Genomic DNA, 26,235 nt, shown 5'->3' on the forward strand with positions numbered 1-26,235 from the left:
TCCTAAAAATTACTGTTGACACGAGTATGAGAACTAGAACACTCAAATCACAAAAAGATTGAGATGGCGGTATGGCATATGATATTAGGGGCTGTTTAGATTTGAAATTTTTTGGCCCAAAAAGAGAACAAATTTTGTGGAATTGGGGCCTGGGAACTAAACGGGGCCAAAAAATTTTGGGGCAAAAATTTTGGGCTGCAACTGTGCACGCACTCACATGGAAGCCCACCAATGACAACTGCAAATGCATGTAGCCCAAGTTGTGTCAGAAAAAATTTGCCAAACTAAACACCTAAAATTTTTCGCGTGTTCTGACCACAAATTTTTTTACCACTTTGACCAAAAGATTTCAAATCTAAACATAAATTGGCTTAGCTGGTTCTAGGAATCAACCTAGCCAATTTCCTTGGGTTTCACCTACGAAAAGGTAGCTATCACACTTTCCCGGTGAAGGATGCATGGCTAGATTATGAGCAAAACAGCAAGGATAATTATTGTGCTTACTTGGCAAAGGCCGTTTTTGGACAAATTAGCAAAAGAATAATAAATCTCTCATCCAATAGGGACTAGAGCATGGACGCCGACAGGTTGCCCTATGCAGTGGCAAAGGGAAGGGGGCTTAGGGGCCAGCCACACCCCCAAACATTTCTAGCCCCCACCCCCACCCCCACCCCAATAGTCGACCACTCAATTTGCTATTTAATATTTCAATTAGCTAGTTAATTGTGTTGTTTGTGCTTTCATTTCTTGTAGTCCCTCCATATTAATCTAATAATCTATAATAGCATCTTCAGAGTCATTCTATTATTTTATCCATCTCTTTTATTGTTTTTTATTATTGCCTATAAAATGTCTAGTTCATCCTCATAGTACACCCTCTAATTAGCTAGTTAAATATAATTGGTGCTTTATTTGTTTGATCTTCCTCCAAACTATAATATATAATAACATCATTTTTTGGGTTTAGTCTTCCTATTGTCTTCTCTATTAGCTTTGTTCCAGTTATTATTGTGATTCTTTTTTCTAACCTAAAAAATAGATTGATCGTTATAGGCCTAGGGCTATTTAATTCTTTTACCGATCTCCAATGGCATCTATATAATTTCGCTTTAGTCTTCGTATTATCTCCCTTACCTCATTTATTCATGTTATTATCATTATTCCTGTTAAATTTATAGATATAGGGCTAATTAATTTTGGTCTCTGACTCTCTGAAATATTGAATGTTCTTTGTTGGGGAACAGCTGCATCCTTCCCCCTGGTAGCGTCGAAGGTTATCCTTCACCCAAGGAACCTCCGACGCCTGAAGCGTCGAAGGATATCCTTCACTGGAAAATACTAATGTTGACGACTCGTCTGGTCGTGCTAAGTGTGTGCAGGGACTGAGACACCGGCGGAGGCCCACAAGCAAGGAAAGAGGGGAACCTCCGACCTTCCCGGGTCCGAGGATGGCGAGAACGCGGCCAGGCCGAGGGACCTCCGACTCGACCAGGCTAAGGAGGAACTCCCGGGGTGGCCGGGACGAGCAACCTCCGGCCCGGCCAGGCTGAGGAACCTCCGACACCGAAGCGTCGGAGGATCCACGATTGGGCGGAGGATCCAAGCCTCCGACCAACTGAAGCCCCAGACAGAGGATAAACGAAGGGCTTGCAATGTGAAATTACGCAGGTGACTTAGGGTCAGTAGACTGTGGTGTAAGAATATGCTGGAATATCCCCCCACCGTCACGGGGTATTTATGTAAATGTCGTTAAGTCGGTTTCCAGGCCCTATATAAGGGGCGTGATGCCGTCATTAATAAAGGAGAGGGCATTCACTGCATTCACCTACTGTTGAGCCCACTATCCGTTACTGCTTAGGCCTCTCACAGCACCGAGTGAGAAGGTTCCCGATCTACTGTACTGCTGGGGCGTGCGGATAGCATTTTCCCAACATTGGCGCCCACCGTGGGGCCCACGAAGGATCACCTACGATGGCTGGAAAGAGAACTAGCACCACAAGACCTCGGGCAGAGCCCCCCAGGAGGGGAAGGCCGAGAAGGGCCGTGCGGAGCACGTATGCGACCGTAGAGGGGGAAGGCTCTGAGGGCGAGCAGCCGGAGAACGAGCAGCCGGGTCCTGACCAGGAACCTTCTCCCGCTGCAGGCCCGGCACAACCCACGGCCACGCAAGAGCTCCAGCTACTGCAGACGCAGCTGCAGAACCTTCAGCAGGAGCGAGACCGAATCGCTGCCGCCTACGCCGCCAGCCAGGAGGCAGCGGTAGCTGCAGCGCAGGCAGCAGAGATCAAGCAACAGCTTTCAATCCTGGAGGCGGAGATCCTTAGCATGCAACCTCCACAGCCGACAGTCCAACCCACTGTCCAACCCGGCGCCGGTCCGTCAGTAAGTACGCAGCTAACAAGTTACGGTGGCGCGCTGAGGGGCACACTGGACCTTCGTTCTCCCTTATCCGAAGGATTGCAAACCTCACCTTGGCCGGCAACCTACAAACCAATCACGCTCCCCAAGTTCAACGGAAAAGCTGACCCCCGCCAATTCCTGATGAGTTTCGAGGCAGCTGTAGCCTCAGCTGGAGGGAACGAAACTGTAATGGCGAAGTCCTTTGTGATCGCGGCCGAAGGAGATGCCTTGGCGTGGTACTCGATGCTCAGACCCGGGTCGATCTATTCATGGGAGAACCTTCGAGACAAGATTTTGGCGAATTTCCAGGGGTTCGCGGTTGAATCACTAACCTCCACGGACCTGTTCCAGTGCCGCCAAAGTCAGGGAGAGGCACTGCGGGAATACTTCCAAAGGTTCGTGCAGACTAAGGCGAGAGCACCCGGCGTGCCGGAGGAGGTTGCCATTGAAGCGGCCATCAAGGGTCTTCGCATAGGGCCCTTCGCAGCTCACTTGGCCAGAGAAAAACCAGCATCCATGCACGAGCTGTACCATGAGTTCGAGAAGTATTGCAGGTCAGACAACGACTACCGCAAGAGGTTGGAAGACCAAAACTCTCAGAAGAGGCAGAGCAATGATAGAAACTCGCAGAAGAAGAACCTTAGCCAGGACGAACGCCGGCCACAGCGGGAGGCTGGTGGACAGATGATGAATATTGAGCAACCAAAGAATGACAGGCCAGAACATGACCGTCCACCGGCGGAAACGCGAAACTCGGAACGCAGACCCAATCAAGCCGGGAGAGGGGGCCGAAACGCAGGATGGCCAAAAAATCAAAATCAGCGGCCACGGAAGCAATATTGTTTCTTCCATGGGGAGGAGAAGGGTCACTCCACCAGGGATTGCCCGGATGCAAAGGAAACTCAGGAGAGGATTAAGAGCAGATCAGCTCCGCAACCTCCGACACCAGTTGCTCAACCTCGGGAGGTGAATCACACATTCCCTCAAACCTTCTACCATTCATATGTCGGAGGATCAAGCCAGCAGCACCCAGCTCCAATTCAGTCGAACGCGCTAGCCTCTGCTTACTATCCCAGCTTCCTACCAGCTTGGCGCCCAGCACAGCAGCCCGCGGATCACAACCTTCCACCAAACTATGTTCCTCCACGACCTCCACATATTACGTACATTGAAACCCCGCAGCCCCGCCAGCAGTCACTACCTCCTCCCCCAAACCAGTTGCAGCTACTCCAAGCTCCACCCCCACCAAAAACCGAACCCCACCCCGATAATCAGATCGGCCCTCATACACCCCTGTCCACAATTGGAATGATCTTACCAATAGCTGGAGGGTCCTCAATGGAGTTCCAGACAAAGAAGCAGAAGAAGGATCACCTCTGGCTCGTCAACAACGTTGCAGTTCAAGGGTCAGTAAGATGCACCGATTGGTCCAGAACCCCAATAACCTTCACCGAGGAAGATCTAAGGTTGGAAAGCTACCCTCACACAGATGCCTTGGTCATAACAACGAATGTTGCGGGTTGGGGAGTAAGCAGGATCTTAGTGGATTCAGGGAGTTCCGCAGACATAATATTTGCCGGAACCTTCGACCAAATGAAGCTCAGCAGAAGCCAACTCCAGCCTTCGGAGTCACCTTTGATCGGATTCGGAGGAAAGCAGATACATGCTCTGGGGAAGGTCGCCTTGCCCGTATCCTTCGGCACATCGGAGAACGCGAGAACAGAGTACGTCACCTTCGATGTGGTAGACCTGCACTACCCATACAATGCCATATTCGGGCGAGGATTCTTGAACAAGTTCAATGCGGCCGCTCACATGGGATACCTGTGCATGAAGATCCCGGCTCTGCACGGAGTGATAACGGTTCACGGAAGTCAAAAGGAGGCAAGGAACATAGAGAAAGCGATTTACAAGTCCTTCCGGAACATAAACTCCGTGGACTCTACGCAACAGGAAGCTTCCCAGCCACCGGACATGCCAAGGGGTAAAACAGACCTGGCCGATCAGGAGGAAACGAAATGTGTCCCTCTGCAGGAGGCCGTTCCAGATAGGAAGGTCACCATCTCCGCCACCCTCAGTAGAGAGGAGGAACTCGATTTGCTGGACGTGTTGCAAAAGAATCAAGATATCTTCGCTTGGAGTGCCGCTGACCTACAGGGAGTCAGCAGAGATATTATAGAGCATTCGCTGGACATCGATCCGAGAATGAGACCAAAGAAACAGAGACAGAGAAAAATGTCTGAAGAAAGAACCTTAGCCGCGAAGGCAGAGGTACAAAGGCTTCTGGACGCAAAAGTCATCAGAGAGGTCATGTACCCGGAGTGGCTGGCGAATGTGGTCCTGGTCCCCAAGAAGAATGGTAAAATGAGAATGTGCATAGACTTCACAGACCTCAACAAGGCTTGTGTCAAAGACTCCTTCCCCTTGCTAAGGATAGATACCTCCGTTGACAAAGCCACTGGTTGCCAGAGATTTTCACTACTGGATTGTTTCTCCGGATACCACCAAGTTTGGCTCAAAAAGGAAGACGAGGAGAAGGCAAGCTTCACAACCCCATTCGGCACGTATTGCTACACCAGAATGCCAGAAGGTCTCAAAAACGCTGGAGCAACCTTCTCCAGAATGATGGGGAAGGTTCTAGGAAGTCAGCTACAGAGAAACATTATAGCCTACGTCGACGATGTTGTCGTCATGAGCAAGCGCAAGGAGGACCATATCAAGGACCTGCAGGAAACCTTTGTCAACCTTAGATCTGCCGGGCTGAAACTTAACCCGGAGAAGTGTGTGTTCGGGGTCAGCAAGGGAAAAATGCTGGGATATATCATCAGCTCCGAAGGAATCAGAGCTAACCCAGACAAGACAAAAGCAATCATGTCAATGGCAGAACCCTCAAACAAGAAAGAAGTGCAAAGGCTGACTGGCCGAATAGCAGCCCTCAACAGATTCATTTCAAGATCGGCAGAACGAAGCCTTCCATTCTTCAAAGTGCTGAGAGGAGAAGGTAAAACAGAATGGGGTCCGGAACAATCAGAGGCCTTCAGGCAGCTCAAGAATTACATTGCGACCAACCTGGTGATAACAGTGCCCGAGCCAGACACTCCACTACTACTGTATGTGGCTGCCTCCGAGCATGCCGTCAGTGGTGTTCTGGTGCACGAGACAAGCGACAGTAAGGGAACGGTGCAAAGACCCGTTTACTACGTATCCGAAGCTCTGTCAGGAGCAAAGTTGAACTACACGGAGATCGAAAAAATCACGTATGCAGTCCTGTGTGCATCAAGGAAACTCAAGCATTACTTCCAAAGCCATGAGATCAAAGTACCCACTTCACAGTCATTGGGTGAGATCCTTAGGAACAAAGAGGCTTCCGGACGTATAGGAAAATGGGCGGCCGAGCTATCACAGTTTGACATCACCTATGTCCCTAGAACCTCCATCAAATCTCAAGCCCTGGCTGACTTCATGGCAGATTGGACACCTTCGAACAAAAAAGAGGAGAAGGTAGTCGACCAGCCATGGACACTGTACACAGATGGCGCCTGGGGGCAGTCAGGAGCAGGAGCAGCAGCCGTTCTGATCGCGCCATCCGGACTCAGGCTAAAATATGCTGCGAGACTCGAATTCAAAGCAACAAACAACATAGCTGAGTATGAAGGTCTCATCCTCGGGCTGAACAAAGCTAAGGCTTCCGGAGCAAAAACCCTGCTCATCAAAACAGACTCCCAGGTGGTGGCAGGACAAGTGGAGAAGGAATACCTAGCACACAACTCGGAGCTAGCAAGATATCTGGCCGTTGTAAGAGGTCTGGAGAGAAGGTTCGAGGGATTCACTCTGCATTACATTCCTAGAGCCGATAACTACGAGGCAGACGAGCTAGCAAAGGCAGCAGCCAACAACACCCCCTTGCCAGAAGGAACCTTCTACCAAATCGTCGCAGCACCCGCAACTGAATCATTGCCGAAAGCTTTTCGCTCAGTTCTGCTGACAGAAGGCGAGGATTGGAGGCAAGCAATAGTTGATTCTCTCAAGGGCAAAACGGCTGCAGATGACGAAGCATTAGCCAAGAGGATGGAGGCAAGAGCAAGGAATTACACCACCATTGACGGGGTCCTGTACAAGAAAGGCGTAGTCCAACCTTTGCTAAGATGCATATCACAAAGCGAAGGCAGAGAACTCCTGAAAGAGATACACTCTAAAATATGCGGTTCTCACATTGGACCTCGCGCATTATCTGCTAAAGCATTAAGACAAGGCTTCTACTGGCCAACCCACATCAAAGATGCTCAAGAAATAGTGAAGACATGCAAAGCTTGCCAAACCTTCTCACCAATTCAATCAGGACCTTCAGCACTAACTCAGCTCATACCAGCATCATGGCCGTTGCAGAGATGGGGAATGGACCTGGTAGGACCAATGCCAACTGCCCAGGGGGGAAACAAATTCGCCGTCGTGGCCATCGAATACTTCACAAGATGGATCGAAGCTAAGCCACTGGCAACCATAACCTCTGAAACAATCAGGAAATTTTTCTGGCAGAACATAGTCTGCAGATTCGGAGTTCCAAGCTTGCTCACAGTTGACAACGGGAAGCAGTTTGATTCAGACAGTTTCAAGGAATTCTGCCATCACATAGGAACCAAAATTGCTTTCGCGTCTGTTTATCACCCAGAGTCAAACGGGGCCGTGGAGAGAGCAAACAGAACAATATTCTCCGCAATCTCCAAGACCTTACTCAACCTACGCAAGGGGAAATGGGTTGAAGAACTACCCAGAGTTGTATGGTCACATAACACAACAGTTTCAAGAACAACTGGGTTCACTCCATTCAAGCTCTTGTATGGGGAAGAGGCAATGTTGCCCGAAGAAATCAAACACCAAAGCCTGCGTTCCATGAAGCAGCAGTTGGCTGAAGATGAAGAGTACTGCAAGGAAACCTTAGAATCAATAAGACTTGAGGCAGTGGAGAACATTACCAGGTATCAACAAGAAACCAAGAATTGGAGAGACCGCAAGGTAGTACGAAAAGACATACAAAATGGGGACCTGGTACTCAGGAAAAAAGGAGATCACCCAAACGCTGGTAAATTGCAACCCAAGTGGGAAGGACCTTATACAGCAATACAAGCGGGAAGGTCGGGATCCTTCTACCTGAAAGACCTCGAAGGTAGAACCTCCACCCACACGTGGAACGTCGACAATCTACGAAGATTTTACATTTGAGTGTAAGGATGACCCCCGCAAAATAAGCGGCGGCATCCACGTCCCTAAATACGCTTGTTTTCTTTTTCTCTCTACTTTTTCGCACTCCAAGGTCTGCACTCTTTTCCTCACAGGGGTACTCCTACCAGGAGGTGAGGTTTTTAACGAGGCAGAACCTATGTAAAAACCTCTGAGATATAAAGAGGAATCCACCCTAGAACCAAAGCCCAAAAGTCGAAAAACAGCCAGCAACGAGGCTGTAGCATTCGACAAAACATCACGTGATCACAAAGACCCTCCGCAGCTTTCATCCAAAAGCTAAGAAAGCTCGGAACGTCCTCAAAGGTGAAAAAACACCAAATCCTTAGCAAAAGACCTAGCCAAGAGCCGGGCAGCAAGGATAGCATGGCCAAAAAGTGAAAAAGTCATGTCCTCCTCAGGCATCACAACATGGCCAGAAGGAACAAAACCTTCAAACCTGACAAAGACCTGAGGACAATCAGGCATCAGGAACTATATTATTTTTGCCAAAAGGCAGCGGAGGTTTAACATTCACAAGACAGACCTCAACAAAATTCACATAACCTTCACCAAAATAAGGTCGAAGGTATCCTGCTACTCTAAGCAGACCCCCAACAAACAAAGTGTGAAAATAAAACAAAACTACAATAACCCTCAGTCAGGTACAGCAAAACCAACTACCACAACAACCATCAATAACCCAATAATAAATTTTAACCTAACAGAGTACATAAAATAAATGCATGAAAGCCTATAAAACCAGGCTCACCTTGCCCCCACCCTCAATCAGGATCAGTATACAAAGAACCGAGCATCGAGTGCAAACCTAGCAGTCAAAAAGCAAAAATCCTAGGCCACCATGGAAGCAGGAGTTAGCCTCACAACAGCAACAAAAGTTTGTATCGCACGAAGCTTCATAATACTAGAACTGCGGCGTTGTGATGAACATCGACCACAAAGTCGTGTACAGCCACAACAGAAACAATGGAAGTCAGACTCAGAGGTCTCTGAAGGGTATCGCACGAAGTCTCGTAACGTCCCTTCAGAACCTCCGACTCAGATACCCGAAGGTCTCCTCGACAACACTCCACGGGAGTCGAGCAAAGGAAAAAAGTAGCACAATTCAGCGGAGGCTCCTTCGCACCAATAAAGTCGAAGGCTCTAAGGCCAAGAAGCGGCGATCCTCCGCGCAAGAAAAAATCAACAACACCTTCGCAACATCGAGCATCAAGCACAAGCAGGCCACAGCAACACAAAGATCCTTAGGATCAACACCACCGTGACGTTGCAATGTATAAACGTTATAGCGCGAAGGTTGCAATAAAAATAAAGCTAAAAGGTGCCGAAGCAATGGTAAAAATGTCTGATCTTTATTAACTATAAACAACAAAAGTTTACAACCAAAAACGAAAAACATCCTTCGACCGTCAAGAGTCGAAGGTTCTAAGACCCTCGCACAATTTTTACATACGAATCTGGAATAAGCCTAAGCTCATCGCAGTAATCACGAACAAGAAAATCAACTAAGTCATCAATACTACGCGTAGGATACTTATGGCGCCACCAATCAATCAGGTAACCCCTCGCGTACAGATCTCCACGCTTGAACGTCACAGGGGTAACGTAGCTTCCTTCGACAAAGTTCGAAGGAAGAACATCCTCTGGAGCAGATCTCACAACCTGTGCAAAAAAAAAGAGCAACTTCAAAACCAACCCAAACGAAGGTTAAAACCAAAACGTATTACGAAGCTTTCGAACCTCCAGATAACCATGGAGAAAAGGCTCAGCCAAATCCTCGGGAACCTCCGACACCCAGCGTACCCTATCCTTCTCACCGAAGATGCGAAGGATAGGATATGGCGGCTGCGTAAAAACAACAAACCTTGTCAAAGAAATATACACATAACCTACGATAAACGAAAAATAAAACAAAAACCACCACCTAAGCCGGAGGCCATGAACCTCGGCGCGCAAGCGACCGGACGAATTCAGATCGTTCGTCATCTAGGTCATATCCAACAAACTCAAACATATCCACCACCCTCATGTTAGGGAAGGCAATTCGCCAGTACTCCCACAACTCGCCAGAAACATAAATTCCCTTATAGAAAATTGAAAGCGGAGTCACGCTAAGATCCTGCGCAGGTCCTCCGCCAGAGACCTGCGCGGGATCAGAGTGTAAAACAAAGGTTTACCCAAAAAACAAACCAATATATTACATTTCCAACAGTCTTTACAAGATAATCAAAACCTCCGGCATTTTTTACAAAAAGCGTCGCATGTGCGGCAGACGCAAAAAACAAAGAAAACCTACAAACTAATTAACCTCACACCTGAGGAGGAGGAGGAGCAGAAGTCTCAGGCTGCGCTGAAGCTTTGGCACCAGATTCCTCCGGAGCCTTAGCGCCTGCGTCACGAACCTCCGCCTCAGCCTAAGTCGAAGGACGCGCTTCGCTGGGGGACGCGAAGGACCAGGCTTGTCAACCTTAGCCGTTTTCTTGGCAATCTCCTAAAAACAACAATCTTAGGAAACATTGCAAAACAGCAAAACATAATACAAAAATAAAAACCAAGTCAAAGAATACCTCAGCGCGACGAGCCTCCGCCATCTTCTTCGCCTCAGCCCGCCCAAACCTAATCCAGAACGAACTAATGAAGTTCCGGACAGATTTGCGCAGGCTCGAGGTGCCCTCGCCAACATCCTCCGCCGACGCGAACTCCTCCTTGGCAACATCCTCCGCGTGGGAGCAACCTCCGCGGCGCAGCAGCTTAGCAAAGGAGCTAACCGCGGCCAAAGCCCCAAAATCAACAGCACCCCCGACAAAGTCAGGGAGCATGCGGATATGAGACTTCAGCCATGCGAGGGCAGCCCCAACGTCGCCGCCGGGCGGAGGAGCAGAGGTGCTACCCCCAAACTTCGCCAGCGAGTCGGCATAGAGCCCAACAATAGCTGCAGCCTCCGCTTCCGCCTTCTGTATGCGAGTCTGCAGCTCAGCCGCAGACGTCCGCTCAGCGTCAAGCTCTTTGCGAAGGCGTTCAGCAATGTCCTCCGCCTTCTCGGCTCGCTGCAGGGCCAAGTCCCTAACTCTCCCCGCCTCAGTGACACTCGTGCGGAGGACAGCCGCCGAAGCTTCGGCATCCTCTTTATCCTTCTTCAAGGCCTCCGACCCAGCTTTGTAGTCATCCCTTTCCTTTCTCAGGGACTCAATCTCCCGCCTGACGGAAGAAAACTCCTTAACCTCCTCCGTCAGGCGAGCCTTCTCAACCTCCAAGGTCTCGTTCTCCTTCTTCAGAGCACCAATAGCCTCGTCCCGGCAAATAACCTCCCGGGAGCAGCGCTCCTCCAAGGCGGCAGCCATGTGATGACCCTGCTCAAAAAATAAGAATTACAACCAACCTCCGAGCGAAAAACGGCGAAGGAAAATATAACACATCGCAAACGTACAAGGCTATGGTGCTCATATTGCACGCGGAGTAGCGTGTCAAAGTCCATGTTGCGAAGCTTCTGACGGAAACGATCTGTAAATCAAAAACAAGTAAGGAAAAAAATCGTAAGAACCAAAAACCCATTAGCGGAGGCCAGGCTACAAACCTCCGACCAAAGAATGAACCTCGCGCAAGGCATCAGTCCAACCTGTGATCGAAGGATCAGAAGCACCTGCACAAAACCAAAACAAACCTTAGAACAATATACCAAAAAACAAACCAATTAGTTGAACAAAGAAGAAACTCACCGGGACCAAGAACATCAGCAGGCGAAGGTCTGCTGGCCAGCGCAGAAGGCGCAGGCTCGCGCCGCGGAGGAACAGCAAGCCCTTCCTGCGCAACGCTGGCACCTTTAGCCAACTCCTCCGCGGTAGCCAACCCAGCAAAAACATCCTCTGAAAAATACAAAAATAACATGAGACCAAGTCAAACAAAAAATAATAATAATATACAGAAAAACAAGAATCAACAAAAAATTTTACCCATGTACAACGAGTTTATACCATCTCCAGTCGGACGCGATATATTCTCCGCCCTCTTAATCCTCCGAACAGAGACAGACTCTGCCTCATCACTGGATTCCTCTTGCCCATCCTTCGGCGGAGATCCTCCTCCAGCTAAAGCCTCCCGCGCAGGATTCTCGGCCACCGCAGGATTCGCCTCCCGCGCAGGACTCGCCTCAGGGGGCTGGAGATACTCCTTCTCCGAGATCTTCCCGACGATCCTCCGAGCAGAAACCTCCACGCGATCAAGGAAGGACTCCTTAGTCTCATCCTCCGGCAAACCTGCTCCAAACCGGGGAAACGGCAAACCCTCCGGAGGGCCAAAGACCGGCACTTGCACCATTTCAATGGTGAATTCGTCAGTCCTGCGGCCAAGGGGCCAGTAATCAGCTGCGACCATCTCCTCAACTAAATCCCGACCTCCGGAATATCGACAGGCCAGAGCAAAGGCCTTATCGCAGGCCAGTCGCGCCTCCAGCTGCTCCTCCGACACCGAATTCGAAGGATCAACTTTGTGGATAGGCCTAAGCAACTTCATCTCAGACGCATAAGGATACACCTTATCAACACTGCCATTCTCTAGAGTCCTCGACGCGGCGGGGGTCTTCACATAGAACCAGGCCCTCATCCAATCCTTCTCCCACTTACCCTTCTGGCAGTAGGAGATCTCACACCTAGACCCAGGCATTGTGCGACGCGGCATGAACGCGCAGCTTCCAAACTGCACTATATGTTCGACTCCTTCAGCATCCTTCACCTTCTTAGGCTGGCGCTGGAGTTCAAAATACGAGCAAAAAGTATCTACGTGAGGCGCAGCTCCGTATGATTCACACGCCCAAGCAAATTTGCTAAGGGTCAATATCCCATTGGGGCTGAAATGTTGTAGCTCCACGTTGAAACTCTCCATCACTTCGCGAAGGAAATGATACGGAGGCATCCGAAGTCCACAGGTGAAGAAATCCCTGAAAACCACCGCATAACCCTCTTCAGGTTGAAAAACCTAGCCTCGACCATGTCGGCAATATCCTCCTCCCTCACAGTCGACTCACCAAATTCAAAAGTGATGGAAGCCATCTCCTCAAATTCCTTCGCACTAATCAAATCACCAACGGAAACTTCAACGTCAGACAGCGTCTCCTCCAGGTCTTGAGCTGCTGCCACCTCAAGCATCCACTCCTCAAACCTCCGCAGCCAACCTCCAGACCTCACACTAAGAAAATTGCGCAAAGGACCGGAAAAATCTGACCTCGAAGGACGCGGCGGAGGAAGATGAGCCACCGTAAATCCTCCGAAAACACTTGGGAACTAAACACAACCAAAAGGCGCGCGAGCAGCTCAGAGAGCAAGATGTGGCGAAGGAAAGTGTGCAGGCAAAGAGAGGCAGGGGTGAGAGCTCAAAGCTCCCCAGCATCCCCTTTTATAGGGGGGAGCCTGCGACCACGTGACCGTTGCGATTCCCCGCGCCCAACGGCTAAAAGCGGAGGATTCGGCCTGACCGTTGCGATTCTCCATCACCAACGGCTAACTCCAACGACTATAATAACCTCCGAAATATAAATCGCGAAGGATAACAAGGTATCAGAACAGTAATGACCATAGGATCCTTGCAAAACAAACAAACCAAGGAAATTATGACTAAGTAAAATAAACATTTTTCCAACAATGCTAACAAGCACATCCTGCGCACCAGGGGGAAGGCAGCAACCGTGCTCGTAGCCTCCGCAGCGCGGCATGTTTTTGTGCACATGGACCGCAGGAGTGCCATTAGCCCAAAAAGGGGGGAACTGTTGGGGAACAGCTGCATCCTTCCCTCTGGTAGCGTCGAAGGTTATCCTTCACCCAAGGAACCTCCGACGCCTGAAGCGTCGAAGGATATCCTTCACTGGAAAATACTAATGTTGACGACTCGTCTGGTCGTGCTAAGTGTGTGCAGGGACTGAGACACCGGCGGAGGCCCACAAGCAAGGAAAGGGGGGGAACCTCCGACCTTCCCGGGTCTGAGGATGGCGAGAACGCGGCCAGGCCGAGGGACCTCCGACTCGACCAGGCTAAGGAGGAACTCCCGGGGTGGCCGGGACGAGCAACCTCCGGCCCGGCCAGGCTGAGGAACCTCCGACACCGAAGCGTCGGAGGATCCACGATTGGGCGGAGGATCCAAGCCTCCGACCAACTGAAGCCCCAGACAGAGGATAAACGAAGGGCTTGCAATGTGAAATTACGCAGGTGACTTAGGGTCAGTAGACTGTGGTGTAAGAATATGCTGGAATATCCCCCCACCGTCACGGGGTATTTATGTAAATGTCGTTAAGTCGGTTTCCAGGCCCTATATAAGGGGCGTGATGCCGTCATTAATAAAGGAGAGGGCATTCACTGCATTCACCTACTGTTGAGCCCACTATCCGTTACTGCTTAGGCCTCTCACAGCACCGAGTGAGAAGGTTTCCGATCTACTGTACTGCTGGGGCGTGCGGATTGCATTTTCCCAACATTCTTTTTAAGTTTTTAAGCTTCCTTTTCTATTTAACACAAATGAAAATTGTGTATTTGGTTACATATGACTGTTGATGGTTTGACACCCCCCCTATATTCAAATCCTAGCTCCGCCCCTTGTCCTATGTCGGTTATCAGATCAAGAGACAAACAATTATATAGGGTGGGGTGAATTTATCTTGTGAGGTATCAAAACCCTTATAGATTGTATCAAAATACAATTCTGAACTCGGATTTGCCTGCTAAAACTACCTTAGCTAGTTTCTGCGAGGCGGATCTTCTTGAAGCCATAATTTTTCTCATCTAGGCTCTAAATTGGGTGTTTTATATATGCATTTTGATTGCCTAGTTAAGGAAAATGCAATGGTGGAGTCTATTTTGCCATTTAAAATTTACCAAAGCTAGTCTAGCTAGGCCATTTTCCCATATTAGCCTCCATCTCCTATGGACAACTTTTGTTGCCAGCATATGCCCCCTTGTTTTTCGTTAAGCTTGCATACCAAAAAAAACCATTTTCAGAACCAAATTTGACTCAGCATGATGATTACCTCTAGGGTATTGACCATGTTTTTCTCTTGCTTTCGAGGGCAATAGAACTCCAACAGACATAGAACAAACTCAATTCTTGCTTCAAGATGACATTCTGTACTTCATGTCTTCACGTGCTCATACCTTCTGATCTCTCCTAGAATCATGTTCAAGATGGTGCCCTAGACTTCAATTCAGTTTTCTCAATCTCCTATACCTATTTTTAAGCAAAAGGAGAAAGAGGATCTGGTAAAGTTGCACTAGAGATCAGGCAAAACAAGAAAGAAATCATGTTATCTCTCCTCACTACACCAAGTCATCTCACCGTCTATATATGAAATTTGACCTTATATACTTCCTCCGTCCTAAAATATAGTGCAGTGTGACTTCTAAATTTTTTATTGAAATATATATGTATTCTATATAATGACTATGTTTCCATTTGATAAAGTTTGTTAAAAAGAAAGCCACAATTTAAGGAGAAATTTTATAATTAGGATAATAGGTACATGCGTCATTTGAGTGTTCTTTTAAGTTGTCTTAAAATTCAAAGAACACATATACTACAGGAGAGAGAAAGAGAGAGAGAGCGCGAGCGAGAGAGAGAGAGAGAGAGAGAGTAGGTAAAACCGTGTAGACATATTATTTTTTTCTCATTATCGATGCCCTTATCCTGACGGAGCCAGTTCATGGAGTTGAGCATATTACTCCGAGTACATATAAATGTCTGCCTGATAACCTATTATATTTGCAACCTATATATGGTACACGTACGTACACGTGTTAATTTAACAGTTCATGCAAGTGCTTCCGATCGAATTCCGAGTCAAACTTGCATTGCATGCATGCATGTTTCCCACACCGAGAGAGAGCATGCAAGATTTCAACGAGCAGAGATGGCGCAGCCACTGGCGCCTGGGCTACTTGCAAGCACGATAGAAGGCAGCGTTAATGCCATCCATCTCCCAACGCCAAACGCTTATAAATATCCATGGGGCCCCTAGTAGCCCTACAGTTGCATGCCGACGACGACGATGGATCTCAAGAAGATCGGCAGCCAAATCGTCCAGCCTCCTTGTCCTCCCTATAAATACGCTTGGGTTCGCATGCATAGCATCTCATCACAAACTAGTACACTCGCAGTTGACCAGAGCAAAGAGACATATAAACATGGCGTCGTCCAAGCGACTCCTCGTGTTGGTTCTCCTGCTCGCCGCCGTTTTCCTTGTCGCCTCAGCAGCTAACGAGCAAACCCGTGAGCATAACGCGATCGACTAGCGCGCTTTTGTTATATTCTTCCTTGTTGTTTTCAGCTTTAATTAATTTCAAGCAGAATCGAAGTAGCTCGATATATACTTACGGTAACCTGTACTCATGCATCAGAGCACGAGAACAACAACAAAGCTGACGTGCAGGACTACCGTGGCGGCGGCTACCCGTACGGCGGCTACCCCGGCGGCGGCTGGCGCGGTGGGGGTGGCTACCCCGGCGGCCGTGGCGGCTACCCGGGAGGGGGCGGCGGCCACGGCGGCTACTGCCGGTGGGGATGCTGCGGCCGCGGGTACTACGGCGGCTGCCGGTGCTGCTCGCGCGCCGACGAGATCCCGGAGCCCATGTACCGCCCGGAGTTCACCGAGGTCCACAACTGAAGAAGCTACATATATACATGCCGATCAAGATGCACATGGACTCGTATCGTAGCTAATAATAAGTACTACTACACGTCCATGTCCATATATAGGGCCTACTACTCTACTACGTCGTCGCCAGCAGAAATCTGGTTTTGATTTGAATAATAAAGATTCAGATGCATCTATGTGATATGTAGTATGTTGTTACGTCGTCAATAGTGTGGTGACTGGAATCACTAGCTATTGTCGTCGTGTTGTTTCTTGGTGTTGTACTTTCTTATTTGGACCAAATGGTGTGTTTAATGTGTAATGCTGTGTTTAATGTGTAATGCATGCCATGGAATAAAGAAATTAGAGGACATTATATGTATTAATATATACTCCCTCCGTCCACGAAAGAATCAATTCCTAGGATCCGTGCCAGTCAAACTTTTTAAAGTTTGACTAACTTTATAGAAAAAAGTAACAACATCTATAATATAAAATGCACATTATATGAAAATATATTCTATGATGAATCTAATAATACTAATTTGATACTATAAATCTTAGCATTTTTTTCTAGAAATTTAGTCAAAGTTTAAAAAGATTGACTTAGGACAACTCTAGAAATTGACTCTTTCGTGGACGGAGGGAGTAACATCTCTTCTCTACAACTAAAAATTGTAAAGAGGACCCATCTACCACACCATGGTGAAGCCACAACTCCTGTCCTTTTTACTGTGCCATGATAGGCCATCCCATCAACCCAGACCCCACTAACACCATGCATGCAAAATTGTTTTAGCGAATTAAAAAAAGTCATAACTCTTAAATCGAAGATATAAATTAAATTCTGATTGCACTATTAAATTTCTTATAACAAATCCTTCAAAACAAGATCACATATGGATATATTTAAATAAAATTTTATTAATGAATATTTATTTCTACAACTAAAAAATATAGAAAAGACCCGTCAACAACTCTCATCCCTTTGATGGTCTTTTTTACTGCGCGATGACACGCTATCCCATCAACCTAGGCCCCACTCACCTATGCATGCAAAATTGTTTTAACGAATTTAAAAAGTCATAACTCCTAAACCAGATATATAAATTAAATTCAGATTGCACCATTAAATTTCTTATAACAAATCCTTCAAAACAAGATCGCACATGGATATATTTAGATAAAATTTTATTAATGAATATTTATCTTATAAAGATAAAATATTTTCTTTTATTTAATAGAGACAATATTCTAGGTTCAACAAACAATGCTCTGTCTTTTGTAAAGAAATGTTATCGATTTAGAAGAATAGTATTTTAGTTTTAGGTTTATGAAACTGATATTACGATATACATAAAAATACATAAATACATGACATAGATAAAAATAATAATAAAATCTAGAGTAAAAAGCATAAGAAAAAAATAAAAATACAAAATGGAGAAAAATTTCAAATAATGTCAAAGGGTTACTTTTCAAATATCGTAAATATATTTATAGAACATTAACATAACTAAATACATCATAGAACATCATTAAATATATTATAAAACATTACATCTATTGTAGATTACATGTATACTAAGTGAACACCATAAGAAACATCATAGAACATCACATGTATACTACGTAAATATGACATAACACAACATAGAACACTAAATATATACTACATAAATATGACATATATATATAGAAAATAAAAATAAAAAATAAAATTACTAATAAGAAAATATAAAAACAAACATGATTAACAAATGATAAAAAGTGCATAGAGAAAATAAAATAAATGAATAATTTAAATAAGGATAAAAAAAGATTAAAAGGAAATAAAATATAAAGTAAGAATGAAGAAATATAGAAAATCTGAAAAGAAAAATAAATAGAAGCAAGGAAGAACAATAAAAATAAAACCAAAACCAAAAGAAAATAAAAGATAAAATTAAAACAAGAAAAGAATAAAAAAAGACAGAAAATAAAATAAAATAAAATAACGAAAACTGAAAAGAAATAAAAAAGGAAGAATATGGACAGAAAAATGAAATAACAATAAAGAAACATTGAGTATGTAGATTTAAAAACCCGTAACCTAGTGTTCTTCATATGCATATATACCGATAGATCGACGACATCGCAAAAAGGCCCATAACTTTGAGATCTATACTTAGGCCTTGTTTAGTTCCAAAAAATTTTGCAAAATCGACACTGTAGCACTTTCATTTATATTTGACAAAAATTGTTCAATCATGGACTAATTAGGCTCAAAAGATTCGTCTCGTCAATTTCGACCCAACTATGCAATTAGTTTTTATTTTCATCTATATTTAATACTTCATGCATGAGTCTAAAGATTCGATGTCACGGGGAATCTGAAAAATTTTGCAAAATTTTTTGGGAACTAAACAAGGCCTTAATTATTACTTACACAACGTACCTCTCTGACATTAATTTTCAATCGGCTGAACGAAAACAGAGCACATGTCATTGATCCAGAAAAAGAACATATGTTAAATTAAATCAAAGGTTATGTCCAGTCCTGCTCAGGTCTCATATACTAGTTTTAAAAGATAATAGGCGTATGCATGAGTTGCGAAGGCATGTCGATTTGGAGCACAATAATATAAATTCGTTAAATTTTAAAATTAAATTTCGAGAGGAACTCGTACTCAACCAAAGTCCAAAACTTGATTTGTGTACTCTCCTGAGAGCACATTACATACTGATAATTGATAATAAAGTCAGAAATATATATCAAACCTCACACAAGTGAAAAGTAGCACAATCATCAGGTATAAATAAACCCCAAACCTTGGCCGCAAATTTCTAACGCCGCTGAGGTCTGTTTGGTTGATCCACTGTGCGAATTGTGTAAGGCCTTGTTTAGTTCACAAAAAACCCAAAAACTTTTCAAGATTCTCCGTCACATCGAATCTTGCGACACATGCATGGAGCATTAAATATAGATAAAAATAAAAACTAATTGCACAGTTTGTCTGTAAATCGCGAGATGAATCTTTTGAGTCTACTTACTCTATGATTGGACAATATTTATCAAATAAAAACGAAAATACTACAGTGCTCTTACCCAAAAAATTTTGCGAACTAAACAAGGCCTGAGCAGAAAAACCCAAAACACTTGTTCAAAAATTGCATTTTTTCAGAATTGGTTTGGAACATCGTAAAATGATAGTTCATTTGAACTTGACTCAACAATGTGAGCCACCAGGGATCAATTTACAAATGCGCTGGAGAAGATGGATCATGCTAAAGATCGAGAAAAAAAAGAAAGAGGAGGGATTTTTATTTTTATTTTGGTAATGGAAAGGAGGGATTTTGATGTTACTTTTCAGCAGGAACAAAAAGGACCGGTCAAAATTGCTTACCTGACCAAAGATTGCATACAACAAGATTGCCTCAGATATTAAAGGAAGGCCACAAAGTCAATGTCTGTCTCTTCAGTCTTGCATTGACTCACATATTTTCATTTTAGACGACGGTTCTTCCTTTTGGTTCCGGATTGAGACCTTGTTTAGCTGTAAAAAAGAATTGCAAAATGAACACTATAGCACTTTCGTTTGTATTTAACAAATATTCCGATTATAGACTAATTAAGTTCAAAATTTCGTCTCGTAAATTACAGATAAACTGTGTAATTATTTATTTTTAATCTATATGTAATATTTTATGTATATGTTGCAAGATTTGATGTGACGAAAAACCTAATAAATTTTATAAAATTTATTGGAAACTAAACCAGGCCTCGAGCCTCTCTGTCTCTGCATACCCCACATGTGACCATTTCCGTGCCCATTTGCAGAGAGCTGACTGCTGAGTGCTGACACATCTCTCTTCCCTACTGCCAATACACTGGAAATACAGATACAGATGAACCGTAACATTTTACTCATCACATGCATGCTGCAAGGTCAAACGCTGGAATATGTCAACTCAAATAATGGAGCCCTCATTAATTAGGCAAGCAGGAAGGCCAAGCCCACACAACGAGAAGGCCACACGAGGCCCAAATCCAAGGCCCAGAAAGATGAAAATACTTCTAAGCTAGATGTCTTGATCTTGATATCTCAGTCTAGCAAAATATTTGGCTATTATTCTCACAGTTGCATACAGTTAGCTTACAAGATTAGGCTGTGCAATTGTGCGCACTGTTACCTACTAAACAAACTTGAATTCTGCTAGTTGTCTTTGGCATGCAAAGAATGAAATCAGCTATGTTACCCAAAACTTTCTTCTTTGCAGCTCACTTGGATTTCTTTGCCTCAGCATTTCAGAAATGCCCTTGATAAACCAGTAACTTAACCGTGAATGCTTAGTCAGCCATGACATTCTTATCAAGTGGTCGTTTCAGAGACACCATCTTCGACCCCTCCTTCGAAATCCTCCTCTTCCTCTTCTTCCTCTTCCTCCTCGCCTTCCTCTTCCTCTGGAAGAGCATCCTGTGGTCGTGGACATTGGTAAGGCCCTTGATTCTGCAGGCTCCAGTACATGATGCTTGCAGTAAGGGTGAGGATCATCTTTGGGTTCACCTGCCACGACAGTGCAAACATAAAAAAAAATACAGTTCTTTTTACTGCCTCATAGGACGGACGACGGAGGTTGAACTGAGACGACCACTGGTATGCCTAGTGTTGATTTATATCAAGCTTGTTATAAGGAAGTTGTTGTTTATATATCATTTTTATCGAATTTATATGTGCAACTAATACAGCATTGCCTTGTTACCTCCATTATGTCTTCAGGCAGCAAGAAGACAGTGCAACCGAGCTTCCTAGCAACACTGATTATGTATGTTGCATTCAGCTTCCTTTCGTCCTCTGCAACCATGAAAGCAAATGACATGTTACTCGTGAAAATTCACAGGATAACACAATATATACATGAAATTGATACAAACCATCCTCCCCCTTCTTCACCATGTTCCAGTCAACAACCCTACTCTGCACAGCACTTAGGAGCTCAAGAAAAAACACCCCATCTGCTATTGTTTTGTCCTAGAGAATCAATAGGACAGCTTAAGGTTATGCACATAACAGGACAGATCCATTTAGTCAAAATGGTGAAGGATGAACCTTGAAGCTTTCAATATGGGAAGTTTTGCCTGATTCCTTGACCTTGTTATTAGCCCAAATGAGAATGTCAGCATCTGTGATCTCTTTCTCTTTAGAGTGGGATCTCAAGTTTTTTAGCAATTGTAGGATACTAGTCCTCATGAGTTGCCACAGGAAAGCTGGGAGTAAGAAAACACTCAATTAAGTAATCGAAGCATTTTTTTTCTCCTCTTGTAGGAAATTTAAGCCAAAATTATTCCCAAAAAAGTAATTTAAGCCGCCTCCTATAGAAGCAGTTGAACCTTGATAGGCTAAAATAACATAATCTACCCATAATAAGTGAAAATGTGAACAACTTTTTAAAAGGAATCTGGAGCATCAAAGCAACAATTGGAATAAGTTCAAAGCTTACATATATATAAACATGTATTTACCTAGAATTAGTTTCTTATTTCCTTGCACAATGTCATTTCCTGCTACATTCACCAAAGAAAAGTTTAACTCCTTCCCAATTTTGATAACCTGATTGCAGTTTTCAACCTTTCTAAATGGCATAATAATTGGTGGTTTAGATGCATGCTTCCAGTTAACTGACCCAGGAGAAATTTTGTCAAGAACCTCTAGCATAACCCATCTGCAAATAAACTTCTGTAAGGTAACAACATATATATATACCAAAAAAGCTAAGGTTATTTTTTCTTAGAGATAAGTCTTACCCAGTTCTAACATCCTCAAACAAATGGTTCACATAAGTTGGAATTCCAAGACTGTTGATCCATAGGCGAAATGCTCTCTCTTCCCTGGATGCCTCCACATCATCAGGAGTATCTTGATGAACAGGAGCCACAGTGTTGGTTGATAGACCATTTCTGCACAAGTTTGTAATCGTTCCACACAAGATGCATTAACAAAGGGAGAAATGTTGTTCGTAGTTTAGGACTTTAGGCAGATATGATGAAGAGTCATGCTCTTTTCTTCTAGAGGAGTAACTAAATAAACATTCAACATTCACTGTGGTGTGAATGCTATTGCAGTCCATGTAGATCAGTACTAGTGTATGAAAAACTAAATGAAAGACTAAAGTGGTAGAGACATGATATGTATTTCAGTTGTTTTTCCTGTATTTGCACATTCAAATGATAATCAAGATAATGATAGACATCTGTCCGTGTGTACTAAATAACTTTCCTCAAAACTAAAAACAAGAACAAAATTTTGCATGTCACGGGTATCTTCCCTATATTTGCACATTCATACGATAATCTAGTTAATAAATATGCCTTGCTAGTTAGACATATATAGTTCTTTTATACGAAATTCGTTCATTTGTTTTTATTATCATCAAATATTGAGTAATCTAGCTGATAAAAAATGGAACAGCAATGCTAGGGAGATAATGTAATTAAAAACCATGTACACTGTTCACAAAAATAGAGAATATTTTCTATACAGTGCATTTGAAAGGTTCAATTTCAACAGTATCAAAATATTGTGATGTGTTCATGGTGAAGACATAGGCAAGAGGCCAAGAGGTATAAGTATAACACATGCTAGTTAATTGCTGAACTTCATTGTGAGTTCTTGCCAACCTAAGATACAGGCATAGGAAAGGTCATTTCTCTCTACGTACTTACCTGTTTTGGAATATTTGAGCAACAAATGCCAAGTTAAGATTGGCCGAACCTTCAACAATATCTTTAGACGTTACATATCTTGTACAATCGAGCTTTTCTGCGGTTTCAAGTACTTTCTGCGCCCTCTCCTTTGGGTCTGAAGTTTCTATCATGGTTTTTGAGCTAAGCTCTGGAGCAAGGGTGCTGAGAAGGTAAGCATACGCTTCACCATCCTGCATGTAGGCTATCGATAAGACACAGAACAACAAAATTACCCACAGTCGTTATCACCATGTGTGTTAGCACTATTGGAAAATGTGGTGAATATATCAAGTGATTTGACAACCATACATAAATAAGCCACACATGGTGCAGTTGTTTCTGTCTATAAGGAAATATCTTTTCGTAAAATGCTATAGGTTGTCTAGGAAACATTTGTTTATAAGGAATGTCATGTGGAGGTATATGACAATGAATAATATCCAGGTGTACTAAGATATACATACCTTCACATCAGTAGAGAAATTTGTCACAGTTTTTTTATACCCTGCTTTCTTGAGATGGAAGTTCATCCATTTAAGCAACATTTTATCTGGTGCTAAGGTGACCAGCTCCTCTGCTCCCTATATAGCATCATGGCAACACCAAATTAGCAATATTTTGTCAGTGAACAACAAATTAACCATGATTCAACTCTTTTTGTAATAACCATGCATGTATATAGATAGTTCTTTCTGCACATGCATAACATTTAAATTCATGATGATCCAAACCTTGCCATTATCATCAGCCACCAACTCTACCAATTGAGGTGTTTTCTTTATGTCCAGATCAGCTAGTAGTTGTATCTGAGATAGGGTCAGTGAAACACATGTGAACCACTGTATAGTTGCTTGTAAATAATGTAGCAATCCAAAACTAAACGGCTGAAGATTTATTTACTAATTGTTAATTGATATAGTAATATTTGTGTGCACATACCTTTATGATCTGGCATAACAGCCCAAGAACTAGATGAGGCTGCACAAAAGCATAAGATATTTAGTCCCGAATGATGTAACTGATAAATTGCAAATTGACTACCAAAGTGATAATGTTTATCTCATCCATTGTTTTGTTAATACTCCCTCTAGTCACAGATAAGTGACATTTTGGTGTTTTCCTAAGTCAACCATTCCAAACTTAGTTGCATATTACTTTTTATGTGTTGAGTTTGGATGTTTGAAAGTGTTATAAGAATATTTATTTCAAAATGTAGTATAATTTTATCATGTTTTATTAATATTTTATAAGAAAAATACTAGTCAAAACTATGTTTTGAAGACTGTGTTGATGTACAAAATGTAAAACATGATGGAGTACAAAAAAATATTCATTTTAAAAATGTTTCTGTGGACAACAATGTATTTCAAGACATACACAAGCTAGTCAACAATTTTATCATTCCAAAATTGACTTCCTTGTCTTCTTGACTAGTTATATAGGAAAATAAGGGAGAACAAAATAATAATTAGATAACATGAAAACATACTCTAGCTTCAATCAAATCTTGTGTTCCAATGTTAACAACAGTGCAACCAATGGCCTTTGCAGAGTTGAGACAAAGTGTATGGTTCTCGTTCCTCTCCCATGGGTTAAGATCCTTTTTTGTATTGATTGCTCTCTCATCTATTGTGCCCGGAACAGCAACATTGATCAACTTGCTGATTCATTACAAGATAAGGGAACAAACCTTAGAAGATCATGAACAAAAGCTGGAATGAAGAAATGGCATAGTGGAAGAACATAACAGAGTAGTAGTAACACCGCTAAAAAAAGCTCACCAAAGTAGGACACCGTCCCGAACAAGGTTGAATAGCTCGTTCGATGCTGGATCCACTGGCAAGAAAGTCTTAAGGAAAGGGTCCTCTTTCAGAAAATTATTTATGTGGTTCACATAGGAAGTTTTCTCGGACTCGTTAATGACATGCAAGAGAGTAGTGGTGGAAGCTTTCAAAAACGACACAGATCCCTTCAGTTTCTTTTTGCCTCCTGATTTGCTGGTCCCTTTAGCTTGAAGATTTAAGTACTCCTAACAAATTACAAGATTGCATTACTAAAACAATTTTTCCTAACATAAATACAATGACAAATTGGTAGTAGATTAGACCAAAAAAATGATCCTATGTACCTTAAGGAACGGCTCGAATTCTATAGGTTGGTTCATATCAGGATAGGTCTCGCTTAAAAATTTGCTGACCTCTTCTTCGGACAGAACCTCATGGATGCCCCTCAGTTTTTCCATCACTGGGGGCAAATCTTTTATGGTTACATGCTCTGCGTTGGGTCTCTTTGCAGATGTAAACTATTACAGTAAAGGATAAAATAAGAACAACGCGGTTAAACAATATGTAACATCAGAACTATGGACGCGAGTGAAAACTGATCGAAGTGATTACTGCTTACCTTTGTTTTGAGGGTCCTAAGCTGCACTTGGGTGAACTGGCTCTGCAGCGCTGGATCAGAGACAAGAACACCAAAGAAGGTAGACATTGTCTTCCAATTTCAATGATCAGACTAGTTATTTCAACAATATTATTTCTTGCACTTGGGCAATTGTTGTTTCCGTCACAAAATTCTTTTCCTCAACTACAGGAGGACTAGTTGCCATTAACCTTCCATGGATTTCGTCACAATATTAACACTAAATGCATCAAAGCAACGAATAATCAGAACGGCGAGCAAATGCGAATAGAATCTGAAACACACATGACAAGAATAAGAGAAGAAATCATCACTAACCTTCCCAAGGGGCTGGCTAAAGTAAAAATCTTTTGCCTTCAAAGAAAACACAATCTTCTTCTTCTTCTTCTTCTTTCTTTCCGCACAAACTACTCCCTCCTCATGGATGATTGCTTCCTAGCATACCCCAACAAAGGTGGGGGAGGGGACGTGTGGTTGGATTGCATGCAGCCATTCAAAGGAAAAGAGTTAAAACTTTGGGAGAGGGAAAGCTAAAAACGTGGCTCCCTCTCGCCCCGCCACAAATAGTTCGCCTGCTAATCTTAGGAGCTGAACCTCCGAGTGACTCCCCCACGATAGAGGGTGCCATGGTGTCTCAGTATTAGGGAATGCTTGTGGACAGGGGCGGAGGACTATTCCAGCATGGATAGATACCCTCTTGAAACCTTGGCTGACGTCCGCCATTGCTGATTCGAAGCTCTGTTGCCAGGCCGTCTGAAGGAAGGAGACGATACTCGGGCAATTTAAATATTTCCCCTTCTTAGCTATGGCTCCTATCTCATTGACTTTCTTATAACTGCAATTA

At 43.8% G+C, this 26,235-nt stretch overlaps 2 protein-coding genes across 2 annotated transcripts; one reads left to right on the forward strand and one right to left on the reverse strand.

Moving 5' to 3' along the window:
- LOC8070578 (glycine-rich cell wall structural protein) lies at positions 15,724–16,634 on the forward strand. Its single transcript, XM_002452319.2, has 2 exons — positions 15,724–15,882; positions 16,011–16,634. Exons 1-2 carry the CDS (start codon positions 15,798–15,800, stop codon positions 16,274–16,276), a joined length of 351 nt encoding a protein of 116 aa, XP_002452364.1. The 5' UTR covers positions 15,724–15,797; the 3' UTR covers positions 16,277–16,634.
- LOC8070579 (fimbrin-5) lies at positions 20,191–25,883 on the reverse strand. Its single transcript, XM_002454041.2, has 15 exons — positions 25,710–25,883; positions 25,374–25,611; positions 25,099–25,272; positions 24,752–24,999; positions 24,460–24,631; positions 23,910–23,948; positions 23,702–23,776; positions 23,435–23,551; positions 22,950–23,161; positions 22,032–22,184; positions 21,750–21,949; positions 21,337–21,494; positions 21,162–21,258; positions 20,990–21,081; positions 20,191–20,793 (listed from the first exon to the last, which is right to left on the reverse strand). The coding sequence occupies exons 2-15, from the start codon at positions 25,458–25,460 to the stop codon at positions 20,599–20,601; spliced, it is 2,019 nt and encodes a 672-aa protein (XP_002454086.1). The 5' UTR covers positions 25,461–25,611; positions 25,710–25,883; the 3' UTR covers positions 20,191–20,598.

The sequence above is a fragment of the Sorghum bicolor genome, chromosome 4, assembly GCF_000003195.3.
Source record: "Sorghum bicolor cultivar BTx623 chromosome 4, Sorghum_bicolor_NCBIv3, whole genome shotgun sequence".
Taxonomy (NCBI): domain Eukaryota; kingdom Viridiplantae; phylum Streptophyta; class Magnoliopsida; order Poales; family Poaceae; genus Sorghum; species Sorghum bicolor.

Coding starts and splice junctions, on each gene's coding strand:
- LOC8070579 (XM_002454041.2), bottom strand. CDS start 25,460: ATGTCTACCTTCTTTGGTGTTCTTGTCTCTGATCCAGCGCTGCAGAGC. Junction 23,949..24,459: donor AAGATTTGATTGAAGCTAGA/GTATGTTTTCAT, acceptor GCTTTTGTGCAG/CCTCATCTAGTTCTTGGGCT. Junction 23,162..23,434: donor ATTTCTCTACTGATGTGAAG/GTATGTATATCT, acceptor GCCTACATGCAG/GATGGTGAAGCGTATGCTTA.
- LOC8070578 (XM_002452319.2), top strand. CDS start 15,798: ATGGCGTCGTCCAAGCGACTCCTCGTGTTGGTTCTCCTGCTCGCCGCC. Junction 15,883..16,010: donor AGCAGCTAACGAGCAAACCC/GTGAGCATAACG, acceptor CTCATGCATCAG/AGCACGAGAACAACAACAAA.